Source organism: Peromyscus maniculatus, chromosome 6 (genome assembly GCF_049852395.1).
Source record: "Peromyscus maniculatus bairdii isolate BWxNUB_F1_BW_parent chromosome 6, HU_Pman_BW_mat_3.1, whole genome shotgun sequence".
NCBI classification, from domain to species: Eukaryota; Metazoa; Chordata; class Mammalia; order Rodentia; family Cricetidae; genus Peromyscus; species Peromyscus maniculatus.
In genome coordinates, this window is record NC_134857.1 from 138,553,102 (window position 1) to 138,580,706 (window position 27,605).

The 27,605-nt window shown below is 37.0% G+C and overlaps 1 protein-coding gene across 5 annotated transcripts in view; it reads right to left on the reverse strand.

Moving 5' to 3' along the window:
* The window catches only part of Lrrc7 (leucine rich repeat containing 7), a 475,963-nt gene that overhangs the window by 360,677 nt on the left and 87,681 nt on the right, over positions 1–27,605 (reverse strand). For all 5 annotated transcript variants that reach the window (XM_015993791.3, XM_015993794.3, XM_015993790.3 and 2 more), the window contains exon 2: positions 12,793–12,890. In XM_015993791.3, coding sequence (XP_015849277.1) covers positions 12,793–12,890 — 98 coding nt within the window. The remainder of the gene's footprint in view (positions 1–12,792; positions 12,891–27,605) is intronic.

Here is a 27,605-nt window from a genome sequence, read left to right on the forward strand (position 1 = left end):
ATCATTGAAACACATCTGAAATACTCCAGGTACTAGGTTTGTAGTAGCTCTTACTAATTTCTGAAGTGTAAAAATTTTCAAGCCATGAATCCAACTTTATTTAACTTTCCTATTTATTTATTTATTATTTATTTATTGTTTTTTGAGACAGGGTTTCTCTGTGTAGCTTTGTGCCTTTCCTGGATCTTGCTCTGTAGACCAGGCTGGCCTTGAACTCACAAAGATCTGCCTGCCTCTGTGCTGTGGAATGGTCTGTATGTCAAATTGCTCTGATTGGTCAATAATTAAAACACTGATTGGCCAGTGGCCAGGCAAGAAGTAGGTGAGACAAGGAGAGAGGTGAATTCTGGAAAGCTGAGGCAGAGAGACACTGCCTGCCACCGCCATGACAAGAAGAATGTGAAGATGCCGGTAAGCCATAAGCCACATGGCAAGGTATAGATTTATGGAAATGGATTAATTTAAGATATAAGGACAGTTAGCAAGAAGCCTGTCACGGCCATACAGTTTGTAAGCAATATAAGTCTCTGTGTTTACTTGGTTGGGTCTGAGCGGCTGTGGGACTGGTGGGTGACAAAGATTTGTCCTGACTGTTGGCAAGGCAGAAAAACTCTAGATACACCTCTGCCTCCCAAGTGCTGGGATTAAAGGTGAGTGCCATCACCACCCGGCCCCTATTTAACCTTCCTTTAATCTTACTTTTATACTGTGATAAAATAAGTAGTCAGTGGAATGTGTTGATTATGTGTATGCACATAGCATTCAACTGAGTACAATTTCAGCTTCCTAATCAATTGGTTTATGTGATAGTCATCTTAGAACAGAACCTTGGCTATGAGAACTGGGGAGGCCTGGTCCCCTTGGATGATGACAAAGCTGAACTGCTGCACAGAGGTGGGCATCACACAGAAACAAGGACTCAAGGAAGAAAACGCTTTTCACCCCTGTACAGCTCAGTTGAAGCTGACTAGAGGACTGGAGCTCCAGAGTCACTTCTTTCTTTGTTTTGCTATCTGAGATAGGGTCTGACTGTGCAGCTGAGGTTAGCCCATGATTTGCTATCCTGCTTTTATCTCCCTAGTGCTGAGATTCCAAATTTTCTAAGTTTTTTCCACCAGAGGAGCCCCTGCCTATATTGTATTCATATTCTGCATTGGTTTTCCTCTATTTATCACAGAGTATCTAAGTTGTATTAATGTTGAAGTTTTTTATTCACTGACATATTTAATCTATACTTCCTATCAAAAGTGATTGTAGGAGTTTCCAGATCTCTGAAAAAGAAAAGTAAAATGGGAGACAATATCAAAAGATGATGTAGTTGATTCTGGCTTTGTTGCATAAGCTTTCAATTTCAGCTACTTAGAAAGCTGAGGCAGAAAGGTTAAAAGTTTAGGACTGGCTTGAGCTATAGAATGAGTTCAAGACCAACCTAAGCAACTTATCAAGACCTTATCTCTTTTCTTATAATTAATTTTACATATCAGCCACAGATTCCCCTGTCCTCCCTCCTCCTGCCCTTTCCCCAACCATGCCCCATTCCCACCTCCTCCAAGGCAAGGACTCCCCCTGGGGATGCAGCTCAGCCTGGTAGATTCAGTTGAGGCAGGTCCAGTCCCTTCTTCCCTTCACCTAGGCTGAGCAAAGTGTCCTTGCATAGGCCCTAGGTTCCAAAAAGCCAGTTCATGCACTAAGGACAGGTCCCAGTCCTACTGCCTGAAGGCTGTGGTGGTATTGTGTTCCCAGAAATATTGTGCACCCTAATAAACTTATCTGGGGTCAGAGACAGAACAACCATAATATTAAACATAAAGGATAGACAGTAGTAGCACATGCCTTTAATCCCAGCACTTGGGAGGCAGAGCTAGGCAGAAATCCATGTGTTCAAGGATACAGTCAAGCATGTTGACTCACGCCTTTAATCCCAGGGAGTGATGGTAGAAGGCAGAAAAATATATAAGGCATGAGCACCAGGAACTAGAAGCATTTGGCCTGGTTAAGCATTTGGCTGGTTAAGCCTTCAGGCTCTTGAGCAGCACAGTTCAGCTGAGAGCCATTCAGATATGAGGACACAGAGGCTTCCAGTCTGAGGAAACAAGATCAGCTGAGAAGTTGGCGTGAGGTTATCTGTGGCTTGTTCTGCTTCTCTGATCTTCCAGTGTTCACCCCAATAACTGGCCTCAGGTTTGATTTTATTAATAATACCATCTAAGATTCCTGCTACAGGGGGCCTCCTAAATAGTTCAAGCTACTTGACTGTCTCACTTATCCAGAGGGCCTGATCCAGTTCCATGGGGGCTCCTCAGCTATTGGTTCACATTCCATGTGTTTCTACTAGTTTGTCTATTTGTCACTGTGCTTTTTCCAATCATGGTCTCAATATCTCTTGCTCATATAATCCCTCCTCTCTCATTGATTGGACTCCTGGAGCTCCACTGGGGGCCTGGCTGTGGATCTTTGCATCTGCTTCCATCAGTCACTGGATGAGAGTTCTATCACGACAGTTAGGGTGTTCGGCCATCTGATCACCAGAGTAGGTCTGTTCAGGCTTTCTCTCGACCGTTGCCAGTAGTCTATTGTGGAGGTATCTTTGTGGATTTCTGGGGACCTCTCTAGCACTTTGCTTCTTCCTATTCCCATGGGATCTTCATTTATCATGGTATCTCTTTCCTTGTTCTCCCTCTCTGTTCTTGATCCAGCTGGGATCTCCCACTCCCCTAAGCTCTTTCCCTCGACACTTGCCCTTCATTACCCCCTGCCCCATCCAGTTTGCTCATGTAGATCTCATCTATTTCTCTGTTGTTGGGGGATCCCTGTGTCTTTCTTAGCATCCTCTTTACTAGGTAGCCTCCCTGGAGCTGTGAGTAGCAGTCTAGTTATCCTTTGCTTTACATCTAGTATTCTCCTATGAGTGAGTACATACCATGTTTGTCTCTCTGAGTCTGGGTTACCTCACTCAGAATGATTTTTTCTAGATCCATCCATTTGCCTGCAAACCTCATGATGTCATTGTTTTTCTCTGCTGAGTAGTACTCCATTTTGTATATGTACCACATTTTATTTATCCATTCTTCAGTTGAGGGGCATCTAGGTTGTTTCCAGATTCTGGCTATTACAAACAATGCTGCTATGAACATAGCTGAGCATGTGCCCTTGTGGTATAATTGAGCATTCATTCCTTGGGTATATGCCCAAGAGTAGACAAGCCCTTATCCAAACTAACCAAAAGGCAGGGAGACAGCATCCAAATTAGCAAAATCAGAAATGAAAGGGGAGACATAAAAACAGACACTGAGGAAATCCAGAGAATCATCAGGTCATACTTCAAAAACCTCTACTCCACAAAACTGGAAAATCTAAAAGAAATGGATAATTTTCTGGATAGGTACCACATACCAATAACCCCTAAGGAAATAGAATCAGTCATTACAAGTCTCCCAACTAAAAAAAAAAAAAAAAAAAAAAAAAAGCCCAGGACCAGATGGTTTCAATGCAGAATTCTACCTTATCTCTTTTTCTTTTTTTAAACATGAAAAAAGAAGGGGTGGTGGGATGTAGCTCTGTGGTGGTATACTTGCTTCCCATGTACAAGATCCTGGGTTCCATCCCCTGTAGTGGAGTGGTAGTAGGAAAAAAGGATGTTTACAAAACATGAGCATTTACAGCAATATGACATGTCATACTTTGGTATGGAGGGAAACACACAGCCAGAACTTTGGATATTGTGTCCCCCAAAATATTGTGCACCCTAATAAACTTATTTGGGGTTGGAGAACAGAACAGCCACTAGATAGACATAGAGGCCAGAAAATAGTGACACACACACTTTTAATCCTAGCCTTCTGGAGGCAGAGATCCATTTGGATCTCTGTGAGGTCAAAGCCACACTGGAAACAACCAGGCATGGTGACACATGCCTTTAATCCCAGCACTTGAGATCTCATGTCTTGCTTTGGAAAGACACACCCCTTTAATCCCAGGAAGTGATGGCAGAGAGCTGAAAGGTATATAAGGCATGATGACCAGGAACTAGATGGTCCCTTTAAGTTTTTATGCTTTTACGCAGCAGTTCAGCTGAGATCCATTTGGATGAGGACACAGAGGCTTCCAGTTTGAGGAAACAAGATCAGCTAAGGAATTGGGGAAGTGAGGTTAGCTGTGGCTTGTTCTGTTTCTCTGATCTTAGAAATTCATCTTACAGCCAGGAGTTTGTAAAGCCACCCCAAGCACAAGACCAGGTTCTTTCACTTCCAGTGGCTAATACAAGGACAGTAACACAACTAAATGCAATAATACTACCAAAGTGTCTAATGTTAAAATATTTTGGTATTTGAAATGATTGCATGACTTAAGTATTTACTTTGGTCAGGTTATTGTAGTTTTATTAAACATAATATTCAGCTCATTGGCCCAATGACTGATTGACAGCTTTTGTGTGTATGTCGGGGGGTGGGGATAATTTTTATAGTTCTTTATACATTCTAGAAATTAGCCTCTTATTTGAAGTATGGCTCATAAAACATTTGTCTCATTGTGTAGGATGTCTGTTCACTTTTCTGGTAGTTTCCTTTGATGTATAAAAGTATTTTAATTTCTTTCATTCCCATTTTTCAATTCAGATTATTCCTTGTGCAACTAGAGTCCCGTTAGGAAAGTTTTTGGCTGTGCCTGCATCTTGAAATGCTTTTCCTATGTTTTCAGTTTTTCAAGTTTTAAGATTTTTGATCTATTTTCAGTTGATTTTTGTTGAGATGAAACTTAGTCTAAATTCATATTTTTGCAGGTAGATATTCAGTTTTGCCAGAACTGTTTGAACCTTGGGGTTCCCAATTTCACAAAATGAATGATAAGGGGTACAAATGGTCACTTATATTCTGACACAACAATGGAAGACATTAGTACCCCACTCTCCTATTTAGATAGGTCTCCCAAACTAAATATCAATAAAGAGCCTTAAGAACTACAGACCAACAGATGCATTTGTAATATTCCAGCCAACAAATGGGGAGTGCACATTCTTCTTTGTGGAAAATGGGACCTTGTCTGAAACTGATAACATCATAGACTACAAAGAAAGCTTAAACAACAACAATGAAATATTACTTGTCTCTTATCAGCCAATGGTGGAATAAACTAGAACTCAACTGTAACAGACCCCTTAGAAAAAAACAAGTGTATTTAGAGTCTGAACAACACACCTCTGCATTAATAACAGGTCACTGAAGAAATTTGAAAATTCCTAGAATCAAATGAAAATGATAGTAATTCTTACAGTAACCCCTGGAATATAGCCAAGTCAGTTCCAAGAGGAAAGTTTATGTCTATAAGCACTATATTAAAAGAAAAACGAGAAAGCTCAAATAAATAACCTAATAATGAACTTTTACATTCTAGAAAAAAAACAAGTAGCCAAGCCCAAATACACTAGATGTTAAGAAATAATAAAGACTAGGGAGAAATTAATAAGATAGAGACTAAAATAAGAATATATAAAATCGATTAAACAGAATTGATTTTTAAAAATAATTAAAAAGCTCAATAAATGCTAAATAAAAGGAAAAGAGAGAGCCAAACTAATAAAATTAGAAATGAAAAGGAACTCTTAGAGGAGACTTCATTGAAATCCAGGGGATTATTAAGGAATACATAAAAAATTATATTTAACTGAACTGGAAAACCTAGAAGGAATGGATCAGTTTAGAAACACATACAACATAAGTCATTAAAGTCAAGCTAAATTTAAAATTGTAAATAACATAAACAGGCCCATAATGATCAATGAGATTGAAACAGTAATTAAAAGTTTCCCCACAAAGAGAAGCCCAATTTTAGATAGATCTATTGCTGAATTCTACTCAACTTAAGGATGAGATACTACAAATACTTCTCAAAGTGTTCCACAAAATAGGAAGGAAATGAACAATTCCAGAGTAATTCTACAGAGCCAATATTAATCTTGATGTCAAAACTGGATAACAACAACAACAAAACCCTTTAGTCCAATGTCACTGGTGTACATGAATACAAAAATTTTCAGCAAGATACTTGTAAATTGAATAAAAAAAGAACTTAAAAAGACAATATATCACAACCAAGTTAGTTTTATCTGAGAAATGGAATGTTGGTTCAATACACATAAATTAATGAAGGTAATATGCCAAATAAATTCAAGCCTCAAAATTTCATGATTTCTTATTAAATGCAGAATTTGCATTTGGCAAATTCAGAGTGCTTTTATGATAAACGTCTTGAAAAATACAGCATAAATGTAATATATCTCAGTATAATAAAATCTTTGTACAACAAACTTATTGGTAACATCATATTAGATGGGTAAAAAATCCAAATATTTTCTATAAACTCTAGAATGAGATAAGGATATCCATTCCCTCCACTCCTATTTAATATAGCATTCTAAATCTTAAGTAAAGCAATAAGAGACAGATATAGAAGGCATACAAACGGGAAAGGAAGAAGTCAAACTGTCCTGATTTGCAAATGATTTGATTCTATACGTGAAAGACACTATAGACACTACTAGAAAACTTTTGGATATAATAAACATTTCCAGTAAAGTTGAAAGAAATAAGCCAACAACAAACCTGCTCAGAAAGAATTAGGAAAACTATCTTATTCACAATGCCTTCAAAAACTGCTTAGGAACACACCTATCCAAGGAGATTAAAACTTTATAATATACTGCTACTACTACTACTACTACTAGTAATAATAATAATAAAGAAATTGAAGAAGACATATTTTAGAAGCATCTTTCATCCTCCTGAATCATCAGAAATGGCTATATTGCCAAAGCTAATATACAGAGTCACTATAATCCTCATCAAAATTCTAATGACCATTCTTCACATAACTAGAAAACACAATCGTAAAATTCATATGGACCACAAAAGATCACAGATAGTCAAAGTAATACTGAGCAGAAAGAACACTGCGAAAGGTAGCAACATGCCTAACTTAAGTTTATGCTAAAGAGCTATACTGATGAAGACAGCATGGTAATGCAGACTAGTGGAAAATAGTAGGGGGCCCAGAGATAGTCCCACACAGCTATGGTCACTTTATTGTTGGCCAAGATATAAAAAACACACTCTGGAGACTAGATAGTCTCAACAAATTGTTCTGGTAAAACTGTATATATACACACATATATAATTATTAATATTTATTTATTTATTTATTTATTTATTTATTTATTTATTTATTTATTTATTTATCTATCTATCTATCTATCTATCTATCTTTGAGGGGCCTGCCACCCAGCTCCAAAGAAATCACACATGGAGTCTTATTTTTACTTATGAATTCCCAGCCTTAGCTTGGCTTGTTTCTTACCAGCTTTTCTTAAATTATCCTGTCTATCTTTTTTTGCCTCTGGGCTTTTACCTATCTCTATTTCTGTATACCTTTCTTTACATCTTACTCATGGCTGGCTGTGTTGCTGGGTGGCTGGCCCCGATGTCCTCCTCCTTCTCTAGCTCTTAGATCTTTTCTTCCCAGATTTCTCCTCCTATTTATTCTTTCTACCTGTCAATCCCGCCTATTCTTTCTCCTGCCTTGCTATTGGCTATTTAGCTCTTTATTATACCAATCATGTGTTTCAGACAGGCAAAGTAACACAGCTTCAGGGATTTAAACAAATGCAACATAAATGATATCCCACAACAAACACATCTTTGCATCATTAAAACAAATGTTCCACAGCATAAACAAATGTAATACATCTTAAAATAATATTTTACAACATTATACTCTATGTTTGAGCTACTAAATATGTTCAAAGATTAAAAGCACTTCAATGTGGTTGGGACTGAGAGAGGAGGATTTAAATGCATGATGAAATTGAAGGAGTGAGCAGAGGTAGGACTCTGTGAGGTCTTATAACCTACAGGAAGGCTTTTGTCTTTATTGGGTAAAATCTTAGGGCAATGTTAAGATGAAAGACTTTCAGAACTGTATTTAGGGAAATCACTTAAGGGAGTGTTTCTTAGTACCTTGGAATCTTTGCAAAGGTTATTTGTGGAATGATTTAAATTGTACTTATGAAATGACATTGAGAGACCTTGAAATCAAAATAGAGAGCAAAATGGATGGTAGAAAATGAAAAATGACCCCTAGATTAAATGATTTCTATCATCATTTAAAAGTAAAACAAAAATCTTAGAAAAAGCTCAGGACTTGAAGGGGGTATGGGTGACCTAGGTTTGGATTTGTGGAGTTACACTGTTGGACTAGCTAAAATGTGTTAAGTCAACATCCAGATCAATGGAGAGAGGTCAAGGTTGGAAGTATCAATTGTGAGTCATTTGATTAGGGGACTAGCTGACACTGTGATGAGATGGTGTGTGAGGGTAGTATATGGTAATATATTTGGAACAAAGAAGACTTCACACTGTTTATGGCTGTAAAGAGACAGTTGAATGTGCAAGAGGGAACCTGAGACACTGGAAGAAAATTAAAGGAGCATTGTACTATGGGGGTCATGACTACAAAATCATCTGTGTTAATCTGTTCCTGTTGTAACAAGCTCTGGCAAGCTGGAAGACTCACCAACAGGAGAATTCCTTTCTCACAGTTCCAAGATCAAGGTGCAGCTGATTTGTGATCTTGGTGACAGACATTTTATGGTTCATGGAGGATTCTTCTTATCATGAGATCACAACATCGGAAGGATGAAGAAGCTTCTTACTGGTTATTTTATTTGAGGTAACCAATCACATTTTCAATGATTCTGTCCTGATTGTCTAACTCTATCTCAAAGCATATTCCTACTGTCATCCTTCAGTAATCAGATTTCAATAAATGAACTTTGGAAGAATGTAAACATTCAGATTATTCAATTTTTCAAAAAGCACTTAATATACTTGATTAGTTTAGCAAATGGCAAGTAGAACTTGAAGATTGTGTTGTGAATGTTATTGCATTCTGATTTTGGATTCTTACAAAAACTACTCTTATGAATGCAGAAAACTATGACCTTCCTCTAGCCAAGAGAATATGGCAAAGATACATTGACACTATGGTTTCAATAAAATTATTTTAATTAATAAAAAAATTGAGATTATCTTAGGTAGTTCTGGTTTCAACAGGTGAAAATATTTAAACAGCAGGTTTTGAGAACAGATTTTTATTGAACTTTTTTAAAAATAAAGAATAACTTGGCCATATCTAAAAGTCTGTTTGTACAAGAATCAAACTTATTTTTTTCCTGAATGTTTACTCAGCCTTGCTAGCTGCAGGATAGCTAGATGAAATTAATATTTAACAACAAGCGAAGAGCAGTGTCTGGTGACCTAATGTTGATCTCAGTGTTGAAAACACTATAAAAGATTATAGGTTATCAAAGATATCAGTGTGAAATATGCCATTTATCAAAACCTCTCTCCACAAAGAGAGCCTGCCATCTGAACAAAGCTCCAGATTCCTCTCTGTTCTTTTCATAGGTAGATGATGCTTCTGGACTTTCTGTGAGGCTGCTTTTCTGAGGTAGCAGTTTTCTCTGGGAATTAAACAGAAGATGTGGGATGGACCCTAAGATGAACCTTGGAATGAAGAGGACATCACTACACCATGTATTAGACAAATTGACAGATAACATGAATAGTCGAGCAGTTGCGAGGTCAGTTTGATGCCATCTCTGTGGAACTTGTACTGCGCTACACAATATTTTTTCTGTAAAAAGGAGTAACATGTTCTTTTGCCACATTTCCATCTCCTCCCCCTGCCCCTCGTGGGGACCCACAGAGACTCCATAGTGAGGCCTTATTCCATCTTGACTCAGGGTCAGAGAGTGCGAGTTTGCTTTACCCCACAAAGCTGCATAATAGGATGTTTTGGCCAAAGGCATGATTACCAGGTGTACTATACTTCAAGGCCTAATTACAAGATGCTTTGCCATAAGGTGTGGTTACTAGGTGTTTTGAAAATTAGGGAAGGTTCTACACTTGTTTGTACTTTGTATCTTGACCTTGAAAGGGGGAGGTCTTTTGCCTATCTCCTTGCTTGTGTATAAAAATCCCGTTAGAAACAAACTTGAGGTGACTGTGGTATTGACCCAGAGCCCTCCTGAACGTATCCTGTGTCTCTGTCTTTTTCTCCATCTCCATCTATTTTTTCATATCTATTACTTCTTAATCCTCACTCCTCCTTTCAAGGACTATTTGGCAGGTCGTTCTGGTCCCCAACACTGTCCATGCTCCTAATTTACTCGGGAGATCTTATGTATTTCTCCTTCCTAGGGTAATCCATGCATGTCTCTCTTGTCATAAATTTTTGGATACTTGGCAATTTTGATATAAAATGTATTCTATTATCCTTGAACAAAAGATTAATTTGGCATAAGATAGTAATATTAGCAAGCTAAAGGAGACAGAGTCAGAGGAAGGGGAAGAAATAAAAAGGCAAAAGAAAACTTTCTATGTCCCAGGTTCTGTGCAACACACTTCATATAAATTTTATCTCACAATAGTCCTGTAAGACATCAAGGCATGACCCACCATCACCCTTATTTTAGAAGAATGTAAACTGAGTCTTTCATGAAAACAACACACAATGTACTGGAGCTGGTTATTGTTACGTGCGTCGTGCTAGAGAATAGACCTTTTCACGTGCCTCAAAAGTAAATAAATACCACAGTGTTCTGTCTCTACTATTAAAAATATTTTTTTTATCAGAAGATAGTGTTCCCCTATCAGAGCACAGGGAGGACTTCTCATTACATTAACAAGGGGCAATCTAGATCTCTAGGGAAGATATATATGTATTCTTGTGAGGACTTGCAGCAATTATAGTAATAAAATTCTTAGCTGCATATGAAGTATTTTAATATATACAGTTTATACCAGAAAGAAGTAAGCCCTAAGTATGACATAGTATAACTATCAACATTAGACTTGTCTCATCTGCCATAAGTCATTTGCTTAGCTGGTGGTTTTTAGACTTAACCTTGCATCACAGTCTTTAATATGGCTTCTTAAACTAAAGACCATTACTCTAGTCTTAAGAGATATTTATTCAGCAAGTCTGGGCATAAGCCTTTGACTCTGCTCATCTATAGTGAATTTTCAAGTGATTTACCTGCTGCTGGCTTAGATGCCATAATTTAAGAACGACTATTTCAGATAGGAGTTCATATCTTTACCAATCCATGTAGGATGGCTAGCCTGTTATGCCAACCATTGGAGGCTAGTCTGGGCTACATAGTGAAACTTTGTCTCAAAGAACAAATATAAATAAAAAATTTTCTGTAAAGAACCAGATAAAGGACTTTGGCTTTTTCCTGTGGAACATTTAACCTGAGTTGTGACTACATGAATATTTCTGTGGAGCCAAAAGTAGAACATCTAAACAAATATGTAATGCCTATGTTTCCATAAAGTCTTACTCATGGAAATAGGCATCAGAATGAATACCAAAGTAAACTGAAGTTGAGTAAATATTTGCCTATATAATTCACTAAAAGGGTACTCATGGAAATTACTATTCATGTTAAACAGCAACTCTCTGGAAACCATTTACCAATGTATCCACATATCTTACTTCTAAGTTTTTAAGTAAAATCTATAGACCTATATAAGAGACGAAGATGAGGTATTGAACTCAAATAGAAGAAAGTCCAGCATTACCTATGAATTCAGTGGAAGAAGTAATACTTAAAAGTAAGAATCTTCATAAATGCTTATAGTTGAACAGCATCTTCACTTTCACATTTTAGTTTTTATTGGATATTGTTTATAGGGTTAGAGGACATAAATCCACCACTAGGTCACTCTAGTGAATGACATGGAAGTTATTGCAAAGAGTTCTGCACTGACTAACACACAACACGCAGTGAAAGTGCTCCACTTGCTGAGTATGCAGGCAGTGTATTTGATCCTTATCCATATTTCACACGATTTAAAATGCAAATATAAAGTTAATACTCTATGTCTGTGGAGCTCAGCATTAACTTCATAGTTAAGAAATGTAAGTTCTTAAAATTGGACAAAATTCAGAGGAATGTTTGTCATAATGGAACATAATTTAGCATGCCAAAAATAACTATGTGCAAGTATGACAAGGAAAGTTAGTATCATGAGTCATCTTACAAACTTCAAATGTGAATATCATGTCAAGTCTCCAACAATCTGTTATATGCTATGGAATATAAATATTTAAATAAAGTATTACAGATGGCTACACATTCTAATATAAAATAATTTGAGGCTGGATTAAAGTGTTTTACAGTGTCATTTATAATATCTATCTTTCAAAACATTTTACTAAATTCCATTAAATCAAAAATTTCAGCTTGACAAATGGGTGTACATTTACCCTTAGGCATTTAATTCTCTAGTAACACAATGCTTTTCCAAGAGTGTGGCATTTTAAGAAAGAAAAAAAAAGTGTTCAAAAGAGAACTGTAGTCCAAAGAAAATTGTAAAGTGTTGATTTTAAGCACATTTCATAAGTTTCTTTCCCTCAAGACTCCTCAGAACATTAGTATGTACGGTGTATAGAGATTTTGAAAGATTTAGAATACTATGTGGACTTTTCTGTTCTCATTTAACTCAAAATGTAAATGTCCCTAAAGTACCAAAAGAGAGTACTCATGGGAAAATAGGGCTTTCAGCACTTGTATTTGTTTTAATTAAAAAAAAAATCAGGTCAATTTAAAATATATTTATTGAATACCTCTCAAATTTGCTTGAGCTTTTAAAAGTGAACTGGTTCATTTTTTTTGTTCCATTCACAAAAAAATCTACCTAGAACATGATTATTATGATTAGACATACTTACACTCCTCTTCAGGCCTCTTCCGAAGTGCTGCACGAGCCTCCTTATAAGGACTTCGCTGATATTGTGGGGGATTCCTTCCCCGTATTAGGCTCTCCATCCTATAAGAGAAAGACCAAGATTATTTTAATACCCAAATCTTGATTGATAATGGAAATATCAAATTCATGTTTAAATACTGACAGAAGCTTTATAGTCCACACCAATGAAATTATCTAAGATAAGATGACAAGGGAACATGGAGCATGGTAAGCTGGAAAGTGCTTGGCTTTTAAAAGGCATTTTGATTTAAAATGTTACAAAAATAACACGTGGCACTAGAGAAACAGCTCAGTAATGCCAGTACTTGCCCTATAAGCACAAGGACTTGACTTTGATCTCCAAAAACCATGTAAAAATATGCAGTGGCATGCTCTTGTAATCCTAGTGATAGGGAGGCAGACAGAGGGATCCCTAGGGCTTGCTGGTCATCCACCACAGACTACTTAACAAGTTCCAGGTCAGCAACCCCATCTCAAAAACACAAAGTAGACTGAGCAATGACAACTGACTTTGTCTTCTGGCATCCACATGGATGTGTACATATATGTGTACACACACACACACACACACCACCACCACCACCACCACCACCACCACCACCACCACCACCACCACCACCACCATGTGGACAAAGCTCATACACACTTCAATAAGAGAATGTCAAGACTGAATGTTTGTATCTAACCCCCAATATAAAGGTATTTGGAAGTAATTCAATTTAGAAGTAGATTTAGAGGATGTTATAAGGGTGAGCTCTTCATAGTGGGATCACTGTCCTCCTAAAGTGGGAAGAAAGAGCAGTGATCTCTCTCTTCCACACAGGGCCAGTGAGAAAACTGTCCAGGAAGAAGGCCTTGCCCCAAAGCAAATCTGCCTGCACCTTGACCATGAATTTCCTGGTGTCAAAGCCATGAGTCATACATGTACATCATTTAGCCACTTAGTCTATGATAATTTGTTGTTGGAGGGCTTCTCTCCAGGTTCCACCAAGCCCCGCAGTCCCACAATTCACATATAAAATAGCCACTCAGACACTTATATTACTTATAAACTGTATGGCCGTGGCAGGCTTGCTAACTGTTCTTATATCTTAAATTAACCCATTTCTATAAATCTATACCTTGCCACATGGCTGGTGGCTTACTGGCGTCTTTACATCCTGCTTGTCCTGGCAGTGGATGCAGTGTCTCTCTCCCCTTCTTCCTGTTTCCCCAATTCTCCTCTCTCCTTGTCCCGCCTATATTTCCTGTCTAGTCACTGGCCAAGAAACATTAGGTGACTGTCCAGGCTGCCAGTTGTCTTGGTCTACTCTTGCAAGATTCCCAAAAGTTGCTTGAATCCATCTACCATTTCTCAGGTACCATTATGTTCCTTCTCAGGTCTTTGATGTGGTTGAAAACTAGATGGTTATAATTTCTTCAGTTATGATAAAAGATAAGTTAGATATAAAACCTTTAACTCACAAATATAAGATAGATAGGACATCTTCTTTAATATTGTAACTGTAATTCTTGCTCGATAATTGTTTTGTTATATGTAATTTTACCATGTTAAAGTTAAAACCTTCCTTTTTTTAAAAAAAAAAAGAAGAAAAGGAGAAATGCTGTGGATATCACTCTATATAAATAAAACACTGATGGCCAGTGACTAGACAGGAAATATAGGCGGGACAAGAGAGAGGAGAATTGGGGAAACAGAAAGAAGTGGGGAGAGACACTGCAGCCACCACCAGGACAAGTAAAGATGCCGGTAAGCCACCAGCCATGTGGCAAGGTATAGATTTATAGAAATGGGTTAATTTAAGATATAAGAACAGTTAGCAAGAAGCCTGCCACGGCCATACAATTTATAAGTAATATAAGTGTCTGAGTGATTATTTTATACGTGGATTGTGGGACTGCGGGGCTTGGTGGAACCTGGAGAGAAGCTCTCCAGCAACAATAATTTATCACAACAGTGCAATCAGTCCAAAGGGAAGTTACTAAGAAAGAATAATCACTTAAAAGTAAGCACATTTATAAAAAAATAAGAAAGTAACCCTTTAGGAAGGAAGAATGTGCCCTGAACATTTCAAAGATTAGTCTTCAGGAATGGACTTCCTATTTCTTTCCATGACACTGGGTGAATCTGAAAGGATATCTTTATTATTATTACTATTATTTCATTATTAATAACAATAATTATTACTATATATACATATTAATGTGCTTGTGCACATGTTCATAAGATATAAAAAATTTCAGAATATACAATTATAACTTGAATCTTAGTTCCATTTGAAACTCACTTTAGGTGAGAAAAATTTATTGATCTTGAGGTAATGATGGTACCATGGCCGTAACAAAAGAGGTACCTGAAGGAATTAAGACACAATTTGCTTTAATAATGTATTGTATGTGGGATCCTAACTTTTGCCATGAGGGTTAGACATGCAAACTAAATTGTATTAGATTTTCTAGTTCCTGACTCTTGAACCAATTCAATACAATTTTAATAATATCATTTAGCAAACATGAATTTTCATGACAATCTAATGATAATTTAAGTGGATATTGACTTATATTTATAAGTTCAATGTACTAAAATAGAGCAACTATAACTTGCATATACAAATGTCTCCATAGATGTGTAAAAGTATGTTTTTTAATGCTGGGGATTGAACTGAGGTGGTCTTGAATGTAGTAAGTAATCTACCACTGACCTACATCTTTAGCCCTCGCATAGTTTAAAGAAATCAGTTTTACTTATCATAATTAACTTTGCTATGAAATGAGAAGTTACCTAGGTTGTAAACCATTCCTGAGAAAACTATTGTTTTTAATATCTCTAATATGTGAGAATAGAAGTCCATTTACATGTAGCTATGGTGGGAAATAGGTGAGGTGCTTTCAAGAGTCAGGGAGTTTGCACTTGAGTGATTACAATTGGTATCCAAGGACCAAGTCTCTAGAGGCTGCATTCTGGGAACACCAAAGATATGTCAGGAGATATGCAATGTTAGGAGTAAAGCATGACAAAGATGGGGTGGACTTGATGCTGACTGCTGGCTTTGGGGCCCAATTTAAAATCCTTTCTGTGATTGGTATGCAAAATAAATAAAAATTTCTTAATGAAAATAAAAAAAATCTTTTCTCTTAGAAGATGACATCAGGGAAACTTGCTCACTTAGTGTGTACTTCAGTTTTTCATCAGTAAAGTCATGGTCACTTCCACTATCTTATTGTGAGGATTAGACATGTCATCACAGATGAGGTGGTTTGTGATATGTCTCAGGGCAACAGAGAAGGTGAAGAAATGGTTATGAATCACAATTTTGGGAAATAGAAAAGAAACTATGAAGTGATACTATTGTGTCCATTGTGCTAGGGAAAAAATGTCAAAACTTCCCTTTATTCATTAAAGAATAGGAACATTTAGCCTTGTGGAGAAAAATATCTGAGGAAATAAATGTTTCAGTCATCGTGGAAACAGAAAACATGCACAGCCATTGCAGACACACAAATTAAACTGATTTGAGATTCCATTTCACCCCAGCCAGATGAACCACCATATAAAGAAAAACTATAGCAAGTGCTGGAGAGAATGTGGAGAAAGGGAGCCTTTATTCACTATTGGCAGGAAGGCAGAATAAAGAAGCCACAATGGAAATTAGTATGTGTAGGGGTCCTCAAAAAACTAAAAATAGAACTCCCATATGACCCAGTCATACCATTTCTGGGAATAACCCATAAGACGCCATATCCCATGACAGAGAATGTACACCCACATCATTTTTTTTCACAATAGCCAGGAAATGGAGTCAGCCTAGATGACCATAACTGATAAATGAATAAATAATGAAAATGTGGTCCATATGTTTAATGGAATTCATTCACCTGTAAAGAAAAATGAAACTTACAGGAAGATTAATGAAACAAATTATACCTAGTAAGGTTCAGAAAGGCAAATACCACATGTATTTCTTTATCTAGCTTTTAGTTTTTATGTACAAGTATTCATGTAGGAAGGAGCATGGGTAGTGATCAGGAAACTAGAAAAAGGCCCTTGAGAAGAAGAAGAAAAGGATGGAGCAGGTCTTAGAACACATGTGATAAGAGTGTGGGATTGAGAATACTGGGGTCCAGAAGGGTACAAACAAAGTCAATGACAGATAGGTAGGGAGAGAGAATTAATCAAGACCATGTATGTATGAAAAGAAAAAAAGAGACATCCATACATAATAACTGCCAGTTTTTAGAGATGAAAATGTTAATACAGTATACCTCAATTGATCAATTCAATTTAAGAGATCATATATGATAGTCTAAGAATACTTGGATAAATAAAAATGGCCTGTTATCTATATCATACCATCTGAAGATCTAAATACCCTATTATTTCTCAGTGAGTTTAGATATTTCAAAATTTAGTACTATTTTCTGACTTTAGGAATAATGCTGAAGCATCTATAAAGTCTCACCATTTACTCCTGTTTCATTCAATACACAATGAAGTCTCCCAAAAGAGTATTTTTAAATTGAGTAAGTCTCATTGACCTACTCATTGCCACATAGGATGTAAAAGATGCAACCAGTCTTTCCTGCCCCCTGCTTTCTGATTTTTACTTCATTGTTCCCATGGACTCATGATTGTATAGAAATTATATGCCTGCTACTCTACTAAGAAAGATATCTTTAAATGATTTAAAAATCCTTCATAAACATAAAATTAATACTAGACGTCTACCTATATATGAATGTTTTATATATATAACCTACTCAGTAATCAAACAACACTGTATAAATATATGTATATTTGTTTGTTAATATGTTGATTCCATGTTGTGTTTTGATTGCTGTCCTGGTGTCACTTAAATGTCAGCTTCATTCAGTGAGATTACTTTCAAGAACTACTGAAAAGTTAACCAGAGCCCAAGAAATTTTTCTATAAAGTATGTACATCACATGGTTGTGTAAGCAAACATTGAAGACATTAAAATTCTCTTTATTCTTTAGAATTGTAAATGTTGTGCCCACTGGGAGACACACATTCATGTACACAGTGTTATATAACTGACACTCCAGCCTTCTGGGGATCCCACTGCTGTCTATGCAAACTCTTCAACCAGTACAATTTATGATGCATAGTGTGCATTAGATGGATAAACGAAGTTTCCAAGGATGAAAGCTTGTAGTACCTCCAGAACTCGGCAAACGAGCTGCACCATCTATTCTCTAGCCTGGCATGCCTCCAGTGGAGTGTGTTAATAGTTCCAGCAATGAGAGATGAAGTGTGAGGACCACAGGTGAGGCAGATGGTTAATCTCATTGAGAAACTCTAGGAAGTGTGCCCCACATGTCCTTTTCTGAGAAGTATGCGCATTCATGTAAATATCAAACAGCATGAGTGGACATTTGGAATTTGTAAGCCAAAGGTGTCTACAACCTGTTTGGTGTCTCCCCAATCTAACCAGGTCTCAACCATCTGTGAACTTTTAAATAACCCTTTACCCTATTCCAAAGGGTGCTGATGGTAAAGTCAAGTTCTGCATGATTCTGCTCAGATACTGTTCAGTGTTGAAGAACTCCTACAAACATCAATTACATATTTGAAAATGCAAGGGAGGCAAGTTCAATTGATTATCTTAATTGATAAAGTCAATGACAGACAGAGAGGTGGGATCAGGGCTCAGGACAAGAGAGAAGGAAGGATGAATGCTGTGAGAGTGAGGAGTGACCAAAGAGATAGTGCAAAGTCTTGCTACATCACCTGGTGGTCCATCAGAGGAGCCACTAAATAATTTGAAAGGCTAGTGATTATCACAGTAAAATGTTTTTAACTTCAGACTTGTCTGGAATAGAATATACATTTACATTGATATGGAATTGTGGCCTGGAATGAGAGTGTGGCTAGGAATAACATTTGGTTGATGTAGATTTATACTGGATGGAAGAGGAAGAGAGAGACTAACTTGTAGCATGAATATTAAAAGGTCTTATTAATAAAAACAATCCCAGAGCCAGGTATTGGGGTGAATGCTGAAAGATCAGAGAGACAGAACCAACCATAGCTAACCTCACCTCGCCAATTCCTCAGCTCTGACTGGATGATGATGGACATGGAAGTTGGGGAAAGAATAAGTTTTCAGGCATGAGCATCCTCAATGTCTATTGTAGGCAGGTTTTACCATGGTCATTTCATTATGACTAGTCTCTCTCTCAAAGATGTGAAGTGATTTGCTTAGGGTCATACAGAGCAGTTTGGCATTTAGATCCAGATTTTTCTCCATTGTGGGTTTTGCTATACAAGTTTCTGAGAGGATGGGAATGTAGGGCAGCTGTGGTGTCCATCTGCTGGCTATGCACAGCCACTGTGGACTTTAAACAGGCCAGTGTCACAGAGGAACTAAATTTGGATTTAATAATTTTATTGAGTCTTAGTTTATTCCTAGTTTATTCCAATGGGAATTTCAGTAACCACATATGACTACAGCTTTACACAGCTCAGCATATCTAGAAGTATCTAATATTCACAAAATCATTCACATTTCAGTTTTTTTATTGATGTAATAAGACATCATGACCAAAAGCAACTTGAGGAGGAAAGGCTTTATTTTAGCTTACAGTTCTACATCACAGTACATCTTTGAAGGGAGTCAGTGCAGGAGTTCAAGGCAGAAATCTGGAGGAAGGAATTGAGGCAGAGACTATGAAAGAATACTACTTACTGGCTTGCTCATCATGGCTTGCTCAATCTGCTTTCTCATAGTACCTAGGACCTCCAGCCCAAGGGTGGCACAACCCACAATGGGCTATGCCCTCTCATATCAATGATCAAGCAAGAAAATGAATCCCAGACTTGCCCACAGACCAACCTAATGGGGTACATTTTATTAATAGAGGTTCTCTCTTCCAAAACAACTCTAGCTTGTGTCATTGACATAAAACTAGTCAGTACAATATAGCTTATGTATCTATAAATTAACACTTTGATAGAAATAATCCATAGTAAACTAAATAAATTACAAAATAGTACTAAAATGCAAGGGCAACCTGGTTATACAGATAAAAGGATGCTTGTTACATATAGTTAGAAATAATAGTGGACATAGATTTATACTCTTGTAGGGAAAGGGAAACGATAAAGTCACAAAGTACAGTGGCAACATACTATGAACATTAATTTTTACAAAGCCTTTAAACTATCACTTCCATGGTCTTCCAAGTCTCTTTACTTAGATTTGAATAAAAAGAAACAGTTGAAGGAGCAGTGGAGTGGGCCTTACTTCATCAGTTGTAAGTTTTTGAAGGAAGGTTGAGTCCAAACCACAATAATCTGATCTCCAGAGTATGCATGTGCAGAATATAACTGAGTGCTTATAGCGATCCAAGTTGAATGACAAATGACAGCATAGGAACAATCAGTACTCAGGGATCTTGGCTAAATATGTTGAATACATCATGGGCAAACTACAGTTGAAAAGGAAGATCACTGTGAAGAGAATGAATTTCATTCAAACAAACTATCTAGAAAAAGTAAAATTCCTATGCCAGAAATACAGGCAAAAGGCTGTGGAGTTGGAGCTATGTCAGGTGTCTAGAAGGAGATAGCAGTAACTTCTCAATGAGCAATAATCATCAATTGTTTCAGAGAGGAATCAGTTTTACATTTCTGGATCATATGCCTTGAAAACCAGCAAACACAATGGTACATTTTCTCCATGTTTTGAAATTGATTTTTAATTTGTTTGTGTTCGTGTAACTTATGCATATGTCCATATGTGCACGAGTGCATGTAGGTACACATGCACATGTGCAAGTGGAGGCCAGAGCTTAGCATCTGAGGTCTTCCTTGATTGCTTAACAACTTAAGCTTTGAGACAGAGCTTTTCACTGAACATGGATGAGTCTAGACTGATGGGCCAATGAACTCCTGGGATCAGTAGAAGTCTGTGAAGTGAATGTTACTTCTACTGTGAATATCTTTTTACTTTGGTTCTTGGGATCTGAACTTAGGACTTCATGCTTGAGTGGTAGAAACTTTACCAACTGAGCTATTTCTTCAGCTCATCCTTATTTTTTCCCAAAAGAATAGAATCAAAACTTGATAGGTACCATTAAGATTTTCTTTGTATAAAAGGAAACCAGTTCTAGAATGTGAACACTATATGATTTCCTCTGCAGATGTAGCAAACAAATGCTTTGTGAAAAACCTGAGATGAATGACAGTAACATATGTAGTAACAGGAAAAAGTCAAGGTCTTCAAACATCAGAATTCAAGTCTTGCATGAATTTCTTCCCTTCTAGGTTTTCAGAAAAGATTTTGTATGTTTAGTTCATCTAGGTAGTAGCACTGTCCAACTGAAGGCTGCTATTTTCATGAAAGGATTTTGTAAACAAATTAGGTAGTACAAGGATAGAAAGCTTCCTTTAGCAAAGTCCTTAAAAAATGACTAACTTGTGAGATTTAGAAATATGCCCAGCAACTAAATCATGAAAGAATAGCTATTTGTAATATTTAGTTTTCATGCTTTTTAATGGTTGGTATTTGTGAGTGAGAACCCAGAAGTCACCAGGACACGGACCCCATTCTTTCAGAGAAGCTGCTGTGACCGTCCTCTCATCTCCAGCTTTGTCTTCAGGATCTCCCATCTAAGGATCCTACACAGTCATCCTACCCTAGAGGTGGGCAGGAGTCATATCTTATGGGCCTGGCCAAACCTATTGAAAATGGTGTTTTTATTTGAAAGGATTTAGCGAATTAATGAATGGCATTTGATAGAAATGTTTGCTGCAGTACAGGGCTAATGTGTCTATGGTTATGTCTCTATTTGGTCTCATAAGGATTCTCTGAGGTCAGTATTTTAGAGCAAGATTAAGACTCATGCTTAGACTTCCTGTTTCTTATAGATCCCCCAACTTGAGCAGAGCTGGCAGAAGAAGTTCTTTTCTTTTATTCACATTACTTATCCTTCCAATGGAGCCTTCTGTCTCAGAGAAGGAAGTACTACCATATATGATTGCTTAGATATAGAAGAAATGCATGCCAAGGGACTATAAAGTATTCATTTCTTGAGGGAAAATGGAGGTGGTTGACATCAAAGAATAAATGTCATTCTTTTGGAAATACACAAAAATATATAAGTAACCCACCATAGCTTAGAGTATAAATGACATCATTCCTTCTAGTCAGATTTGAGATTAAGTTCTGCCTTCAACCTGCTTTCCTTCTATGAAGAATTTCTGGACACATAGGCCAGTGGTCAGTCTTTGGACTGAGAACTGCCGAAATAATATTCTAGAGTTTTTTCTAGAATTTTACCTATGATAATGACCACTCACAACAATGGTATTGTATATTCTCTTCAGGTAGATAAATCACCATGGTTAATCCAGTGAACACTCTGACGGATATGAGAAAAATGCAAGACCATGGTCCCAATCACACTGAAAATTTTTAGGACTTTTCAGATTATAAAATACTTTAATCTCAGTATTTCATACTAAGATGAGAAAATAGAACAAATGATTTCCTTTACTGGAGAAAGAATAATAACATTGACTCATTTGTTTAGGAAGATGGGTTTCTGGGAAAACCTGAAATAAGTCCCCATTTAAGACTGGGTAAACATTGTGGAACTCCAGACAACTCTGATGGAGTTGTACAATTTTGTGATTGTTTCAGGAACAACAACAACAACAACAACCCTAAAAACAAAACTCAAAAGACCCCAAAACCTTTTTCCCTTATCCCCTTTCCTTGTGGGGCCACTAACAAATACCAGATACATAGTAATTTCACCTATAGCATCTGTGCCTGTCATTTCTTCTTAGCTCCTTCCCAGAGTCAGGAAGAACTTGTTCTCTCCACTGGCTATTGACTTTCTTGGGGAAGGTGAACACATTCTTCACTAAAGAAATGTCAAAGCTTCTCTCTTGATCTTGCTCCATTAAGACCTTTTAAGTCAAGAGTCTGATTTTTCTGTGACTGATGACTTCTGTTTTACTCAGTTCTGGTAATTGCCCACGAGGTCCTGTGTAACTTTTCCTCATCTCACTTTTCCCTCTATCCTATTTGATCCCATGTTACATATGCTCAGTTTATTGAACTTGAGCAAATGTAACAGACTCTTGTCTCAGGCCTCTACCTTGGCAGTATCATTTCTCTGGAATCCCTGCACTTACCCATTTTTGTTTAGATGTTTCTCTTTCAGTGGTGCTTCCTCCAGTAGCCACACTCCATCCCTCACTCCCTGCAGCTTCCCTAATGTCCATAGCTTCACCAACTTCTTTGTCTTCCTCACCAGGCTCTTATTTTCATATTGACTTAAGTGTCCATCAGTTTTAGCATCATCTTTATCCTCTTTCAATTCAGAATTTGTTTGTTGACTGTAAGAGTAAAAACGTGCTTCAAAATGAATGTATAATAATGTGAATATTGCATTTGTTTCTATTAAATAGTAAGAAAATGTGAATATTTTCTAAAGATGATAGTGAACTTGTTTATTTTTCCTATTTGTTATATTTTGCTTATCTATTTGAGGCTATCTATATTGTTGAATATAAGGAGGCTACAACATCCTAGTGAGCTAACTTTAATTGTGAAACAATGATTGGGTAAATGCTACTGTTTGACTTTTAGCCTGTTTACCTTGTAACACAGGGCAGTATGTGCTATGGAATGTTGTTCTGTATGTTATGATTGTGTGTTGTTGTAATTGGTTGATAAATAAAATGTTGATTGTCCAGTAGCCAGGCAGGAAGTATAGGCAGGATAAGCAGACAAGAAGAATTCTGGGAAGTGGAAGGCTGAGTCAGGAGTCACTGGCCAGACACAGAGGAAGCAAGATGACAAGGCAGAACTGAGAAAAGGTACCAAGCCACGTGGCTAAACATAGATAAGAATTATGGGTTAATTTAAGTGTAAGAGCTAGTTAGTAATAAGCCTGAGCTAATGGCTGAGCAGTTGTAATTAATATAAACCTGTGTGTTTACTTGTGGGGGCACAAATGGGAGAGATTTGTCCTGACCACTGGCCGGCCAGTACACAGGAAAACTTCCAACTACAAGTATGTATCCAACATTAATGTCCCAAGTAACACTGTTTCACACACACTGGTCTTAAGTGAGAAATATCTCTTGGAAAGAAATTATTGTTTTATATTTTAAAGGTTTTCTTATTTTATTTGTATGAGGGTTTGCTTATATGCATGTCTGTGTGCCATATGCACACAGTGCTGAGGAAGCCAGGACAGGTTATCAGATCCTCTGGAGCTAGAGTAACAGGTGGTTGTGAGCTGCTGTGTGGTAGCTGCAAACTGAATCCAGGTCCCCTACAAGAGCAGTAAGTACTCGTGACCACTGGGACACCTTCCCAGTTCCTTGTTTTGCATTTTAAATATATGTTTAAACATCAGTTTCAATTAGAATATATTTATGATTGTATTCATTGACACTAATTTGGATTCATGTTTCCTGGCTTATTTTGCTTTCTGTTTTCTGTTTTGCCTTTCTTCCATTTTCCTCTCTCTATTTTTTTTTTGATCTTGAAATTTCTTCCATGCCTAGATAAACATATATTTAATAGGTGCCTATTATTCTTCACGGAATTATCTATTTTTAAAACAGCTTTTCTTGGTTTTGAAGATCTTCCTTGAATAGTTTCTTTCAAGTGAGTCAGGAGGTTTTTAAATGAGCACAGTTGTTGATCTGAAAATGTCTGGATTTTGTACCTCCTAAAATAAATACCTTTGTGAAATGAAGAGTTAATGATGCACAGTTGCACCCAATAGCCCACTGAATGTGCTGTTTCTGGCATTGTGGCTTCCAGTTACAGCTTCAATGGCAGTTGCTTCTCCCTCCTCTGACCTTTGCTCTCTTCCCTTAGACACAGAAGCAGCAGCTTTCTGTCCTTGGAAACCTCACAAATGCATCATCCTGAATTGTTGCTCAGCTTCCTCTTTTCCTGGTCTTACAAATTCATCTGTTTATTTTTTATTTTTTATTTTTTTATAGACTGTCTTTTTCTCACATTTCCATCCATGTTTCTTGAGACGCTCACTTTAGAAGATTCAGGTATCTGAACCGTCTGTACTATGACTCTTCTCAGTCTCCTTTCTACACTCTGGTTCATGGATAGATTTCTAGTGGTTGCTGGTTTCTCAGTGTATTTCAGGATCTTATATAATTAGCTCATTTTTTTTTCTTGGACAATCATCTTTATGGGTTATTGAGGTTCTGCTAGTGATTTATCTTTGTTGTGACTCTTAGCTACTTCTTGATTTTCTAGTTATTGCAGCATTTCATTTGAAAGTTTTTAAACTATATCGCATGATTATGTGTCAGTTTCCATGGAAAGATGCTTGCAGAAGTCCATGCTGATAGCAATGAAAGTCACATTTTAAAAAACAAATTCTGTTATCTCAATGACACATATTTGGAAGCGATCAAAACAAGATAATAAAAATTATTTAAAATGTCACTTTTGTATCTGAAATATGAGATCTTGGAGCCTTAGAAAGGCACATGAATAAGCTTCCTGAGAAGGCAGAGGTAGGAAGACAGGGGATAGGACTCCCACTTCATCAGTGCCAAAGTGTCTAGCTGTAAGACCTCTCTTATCCCTGGCCTTTATGTGTTATATCAAAATAATATCATCAAAAATATACATTATTACTTTAGGCTAAAGTAAAAGCCATTAAAAGCCTATAGTTGTCATACAAAAGTGGTTAATTGTAAACTAGCTGCCTCTAGGTACACTGGGAAGAATCAATAAAGGAATGTATGGGTGGTAATCAACGGGTGCCCATCATTTTCAATATTAACTTACCAAAAGGACTTGTTTCAGCTGGCAGAAATAGTCTATCAACAAACAAAAATGTAAGTATGTCTGTGACTTTTGTGAAAAGCCTATTTTTTTTAAAAAAAAAAAAAGGCTTGAAAGATATTATGAAAAACCTGGCTAGTTCTGCAGAACTATTTTAGTCAAAATTTTAAATAGAAGAAAATCTGAGTGCTCCTTTGGTCTCTGTTAATTTTCTTTACTTGTTATACTTTCTCTACACCTTCCTCTTGGTAACATCCTTGGCATGTCAATAACATCCTGTGGTTAAGACATTCAATATTACCCTTTATCATATTTCATATCTAGAACAAACCTTAGGAAATTACATGTATGTCCTGGGGTGATTTAGACATGCAACACTCCAATGAGAGGGATTTTTATAACTAGACAATATAAGCTACTTTCTAATCTTCCATGTATGTGTAGATTATTCTGAAGTAAATCTACATACAGAAAGAGTCATGAAGCACTAGTAGTTCTGTGAAAAATACCATATTTTCATAATCAGTGCTTTGGCCTGACCAATTAACTGTCTTAAATAATTGGAACTTATGGGTTTATCATTTCCTTTAAAATGATCATGCCTTTAGTCTTTCAGATTATTCCTTGGGTAAATTCCAGAATATTCTTCACTGTCAGGAACTCAGTAACACAGAAGTGCTAGTGAGAAATTTGGTTAGTGTAAATTGAGGTCAGTAATTAGTATCATACAAACATGAGTGAACACACACACACACACACACACACACACACACACACACACACACACACACACACTGCAATGGCTCAATCTGAGGTTTATAATAATGGGTCTTTTCATCTTATGAAGCAGCATGGTTTTGTCATTGGACATTTACTTCTATTCCTTCCTTCTCCCTCTGTCTATTCCTCTTCTTCCTTCTCATCTCTTGTGTGACTAACTGTAGGGAGACATGAATACACCTATTGTTATGTTTTTCTTTGCTCTGGCACTGCTGTTACTTGTCTATTGTGAAAACCATGGGCATTTATCAATGTTTAGCTTCTGGGATGGAAAGGGTTATTGTACAATAGAAAAGCTTGCAGAAAGTCTATTTTACATGTAGAGGAATGTTTAAACTACAGATTTTGTTAAGTAAATTGGGCAGTGGGTAGTGCTAGAAAACTTAAACAACAAATGGATGACTTAACAAAAATATTTTAAAAATACCATCTTCTATTTATTTATTGCTGTCTACTAAAGCATCCAAATCTTACCTTTTTGATATTCTCTGCAACCATTTGGCTGTTACCAAATTATTAGCATGGTGAGGAGGGACACATTAGCCTATGAAAGGATCTGCATCTAGCATTCTAGGCATTAACTGCTTCTCTTTCACTCTTCTGTTTTCCAGGTTAATGACTTAAATTTTAGACCCTGTGTTTTCACTTAAGAAACGAGAAAAAAAATAGCAATTTCTTGAAGCTTTAATTTAGGCTTCTTTTTGGAATTAGAAAAACATGTCCTTTCTCATAAAATGGTGGTTTAAGGGCTGGATCTGAAACATCCTCCAAGAACTCACATGTTGAATGCTTGATTCCCATTGCTGTAGTGCTAAAATATGGGGCCTGTGCAAGGTGGTCATTGGATCAGGGGGACTTTGACCTCATCGACAGCTTCATCCACTGATGGACTCATATTTTGTTGGCATCATTGGCAAGTGGAGAAAATGGTAGGAAATGGACTTCATTGGAAGAAGTAGGTCACAGACAACTCATTCAAGAATGGAATGCCTGGCATTATACTCTTCCCTCCTCTTTCCCTACCATATCCTGTACACACTCTCGAGGCTGTGACAAGATGAGCAACTTCTCCCAAATCTTTCCTTCTATTGGCTTAAAAGCAATGGGCCGGCAAAACCCAGACATCTAGGGAATGATAACTGGTATAATTTTGGGAGAAACTATTAGTGAAAAATGATATTCTGACCAC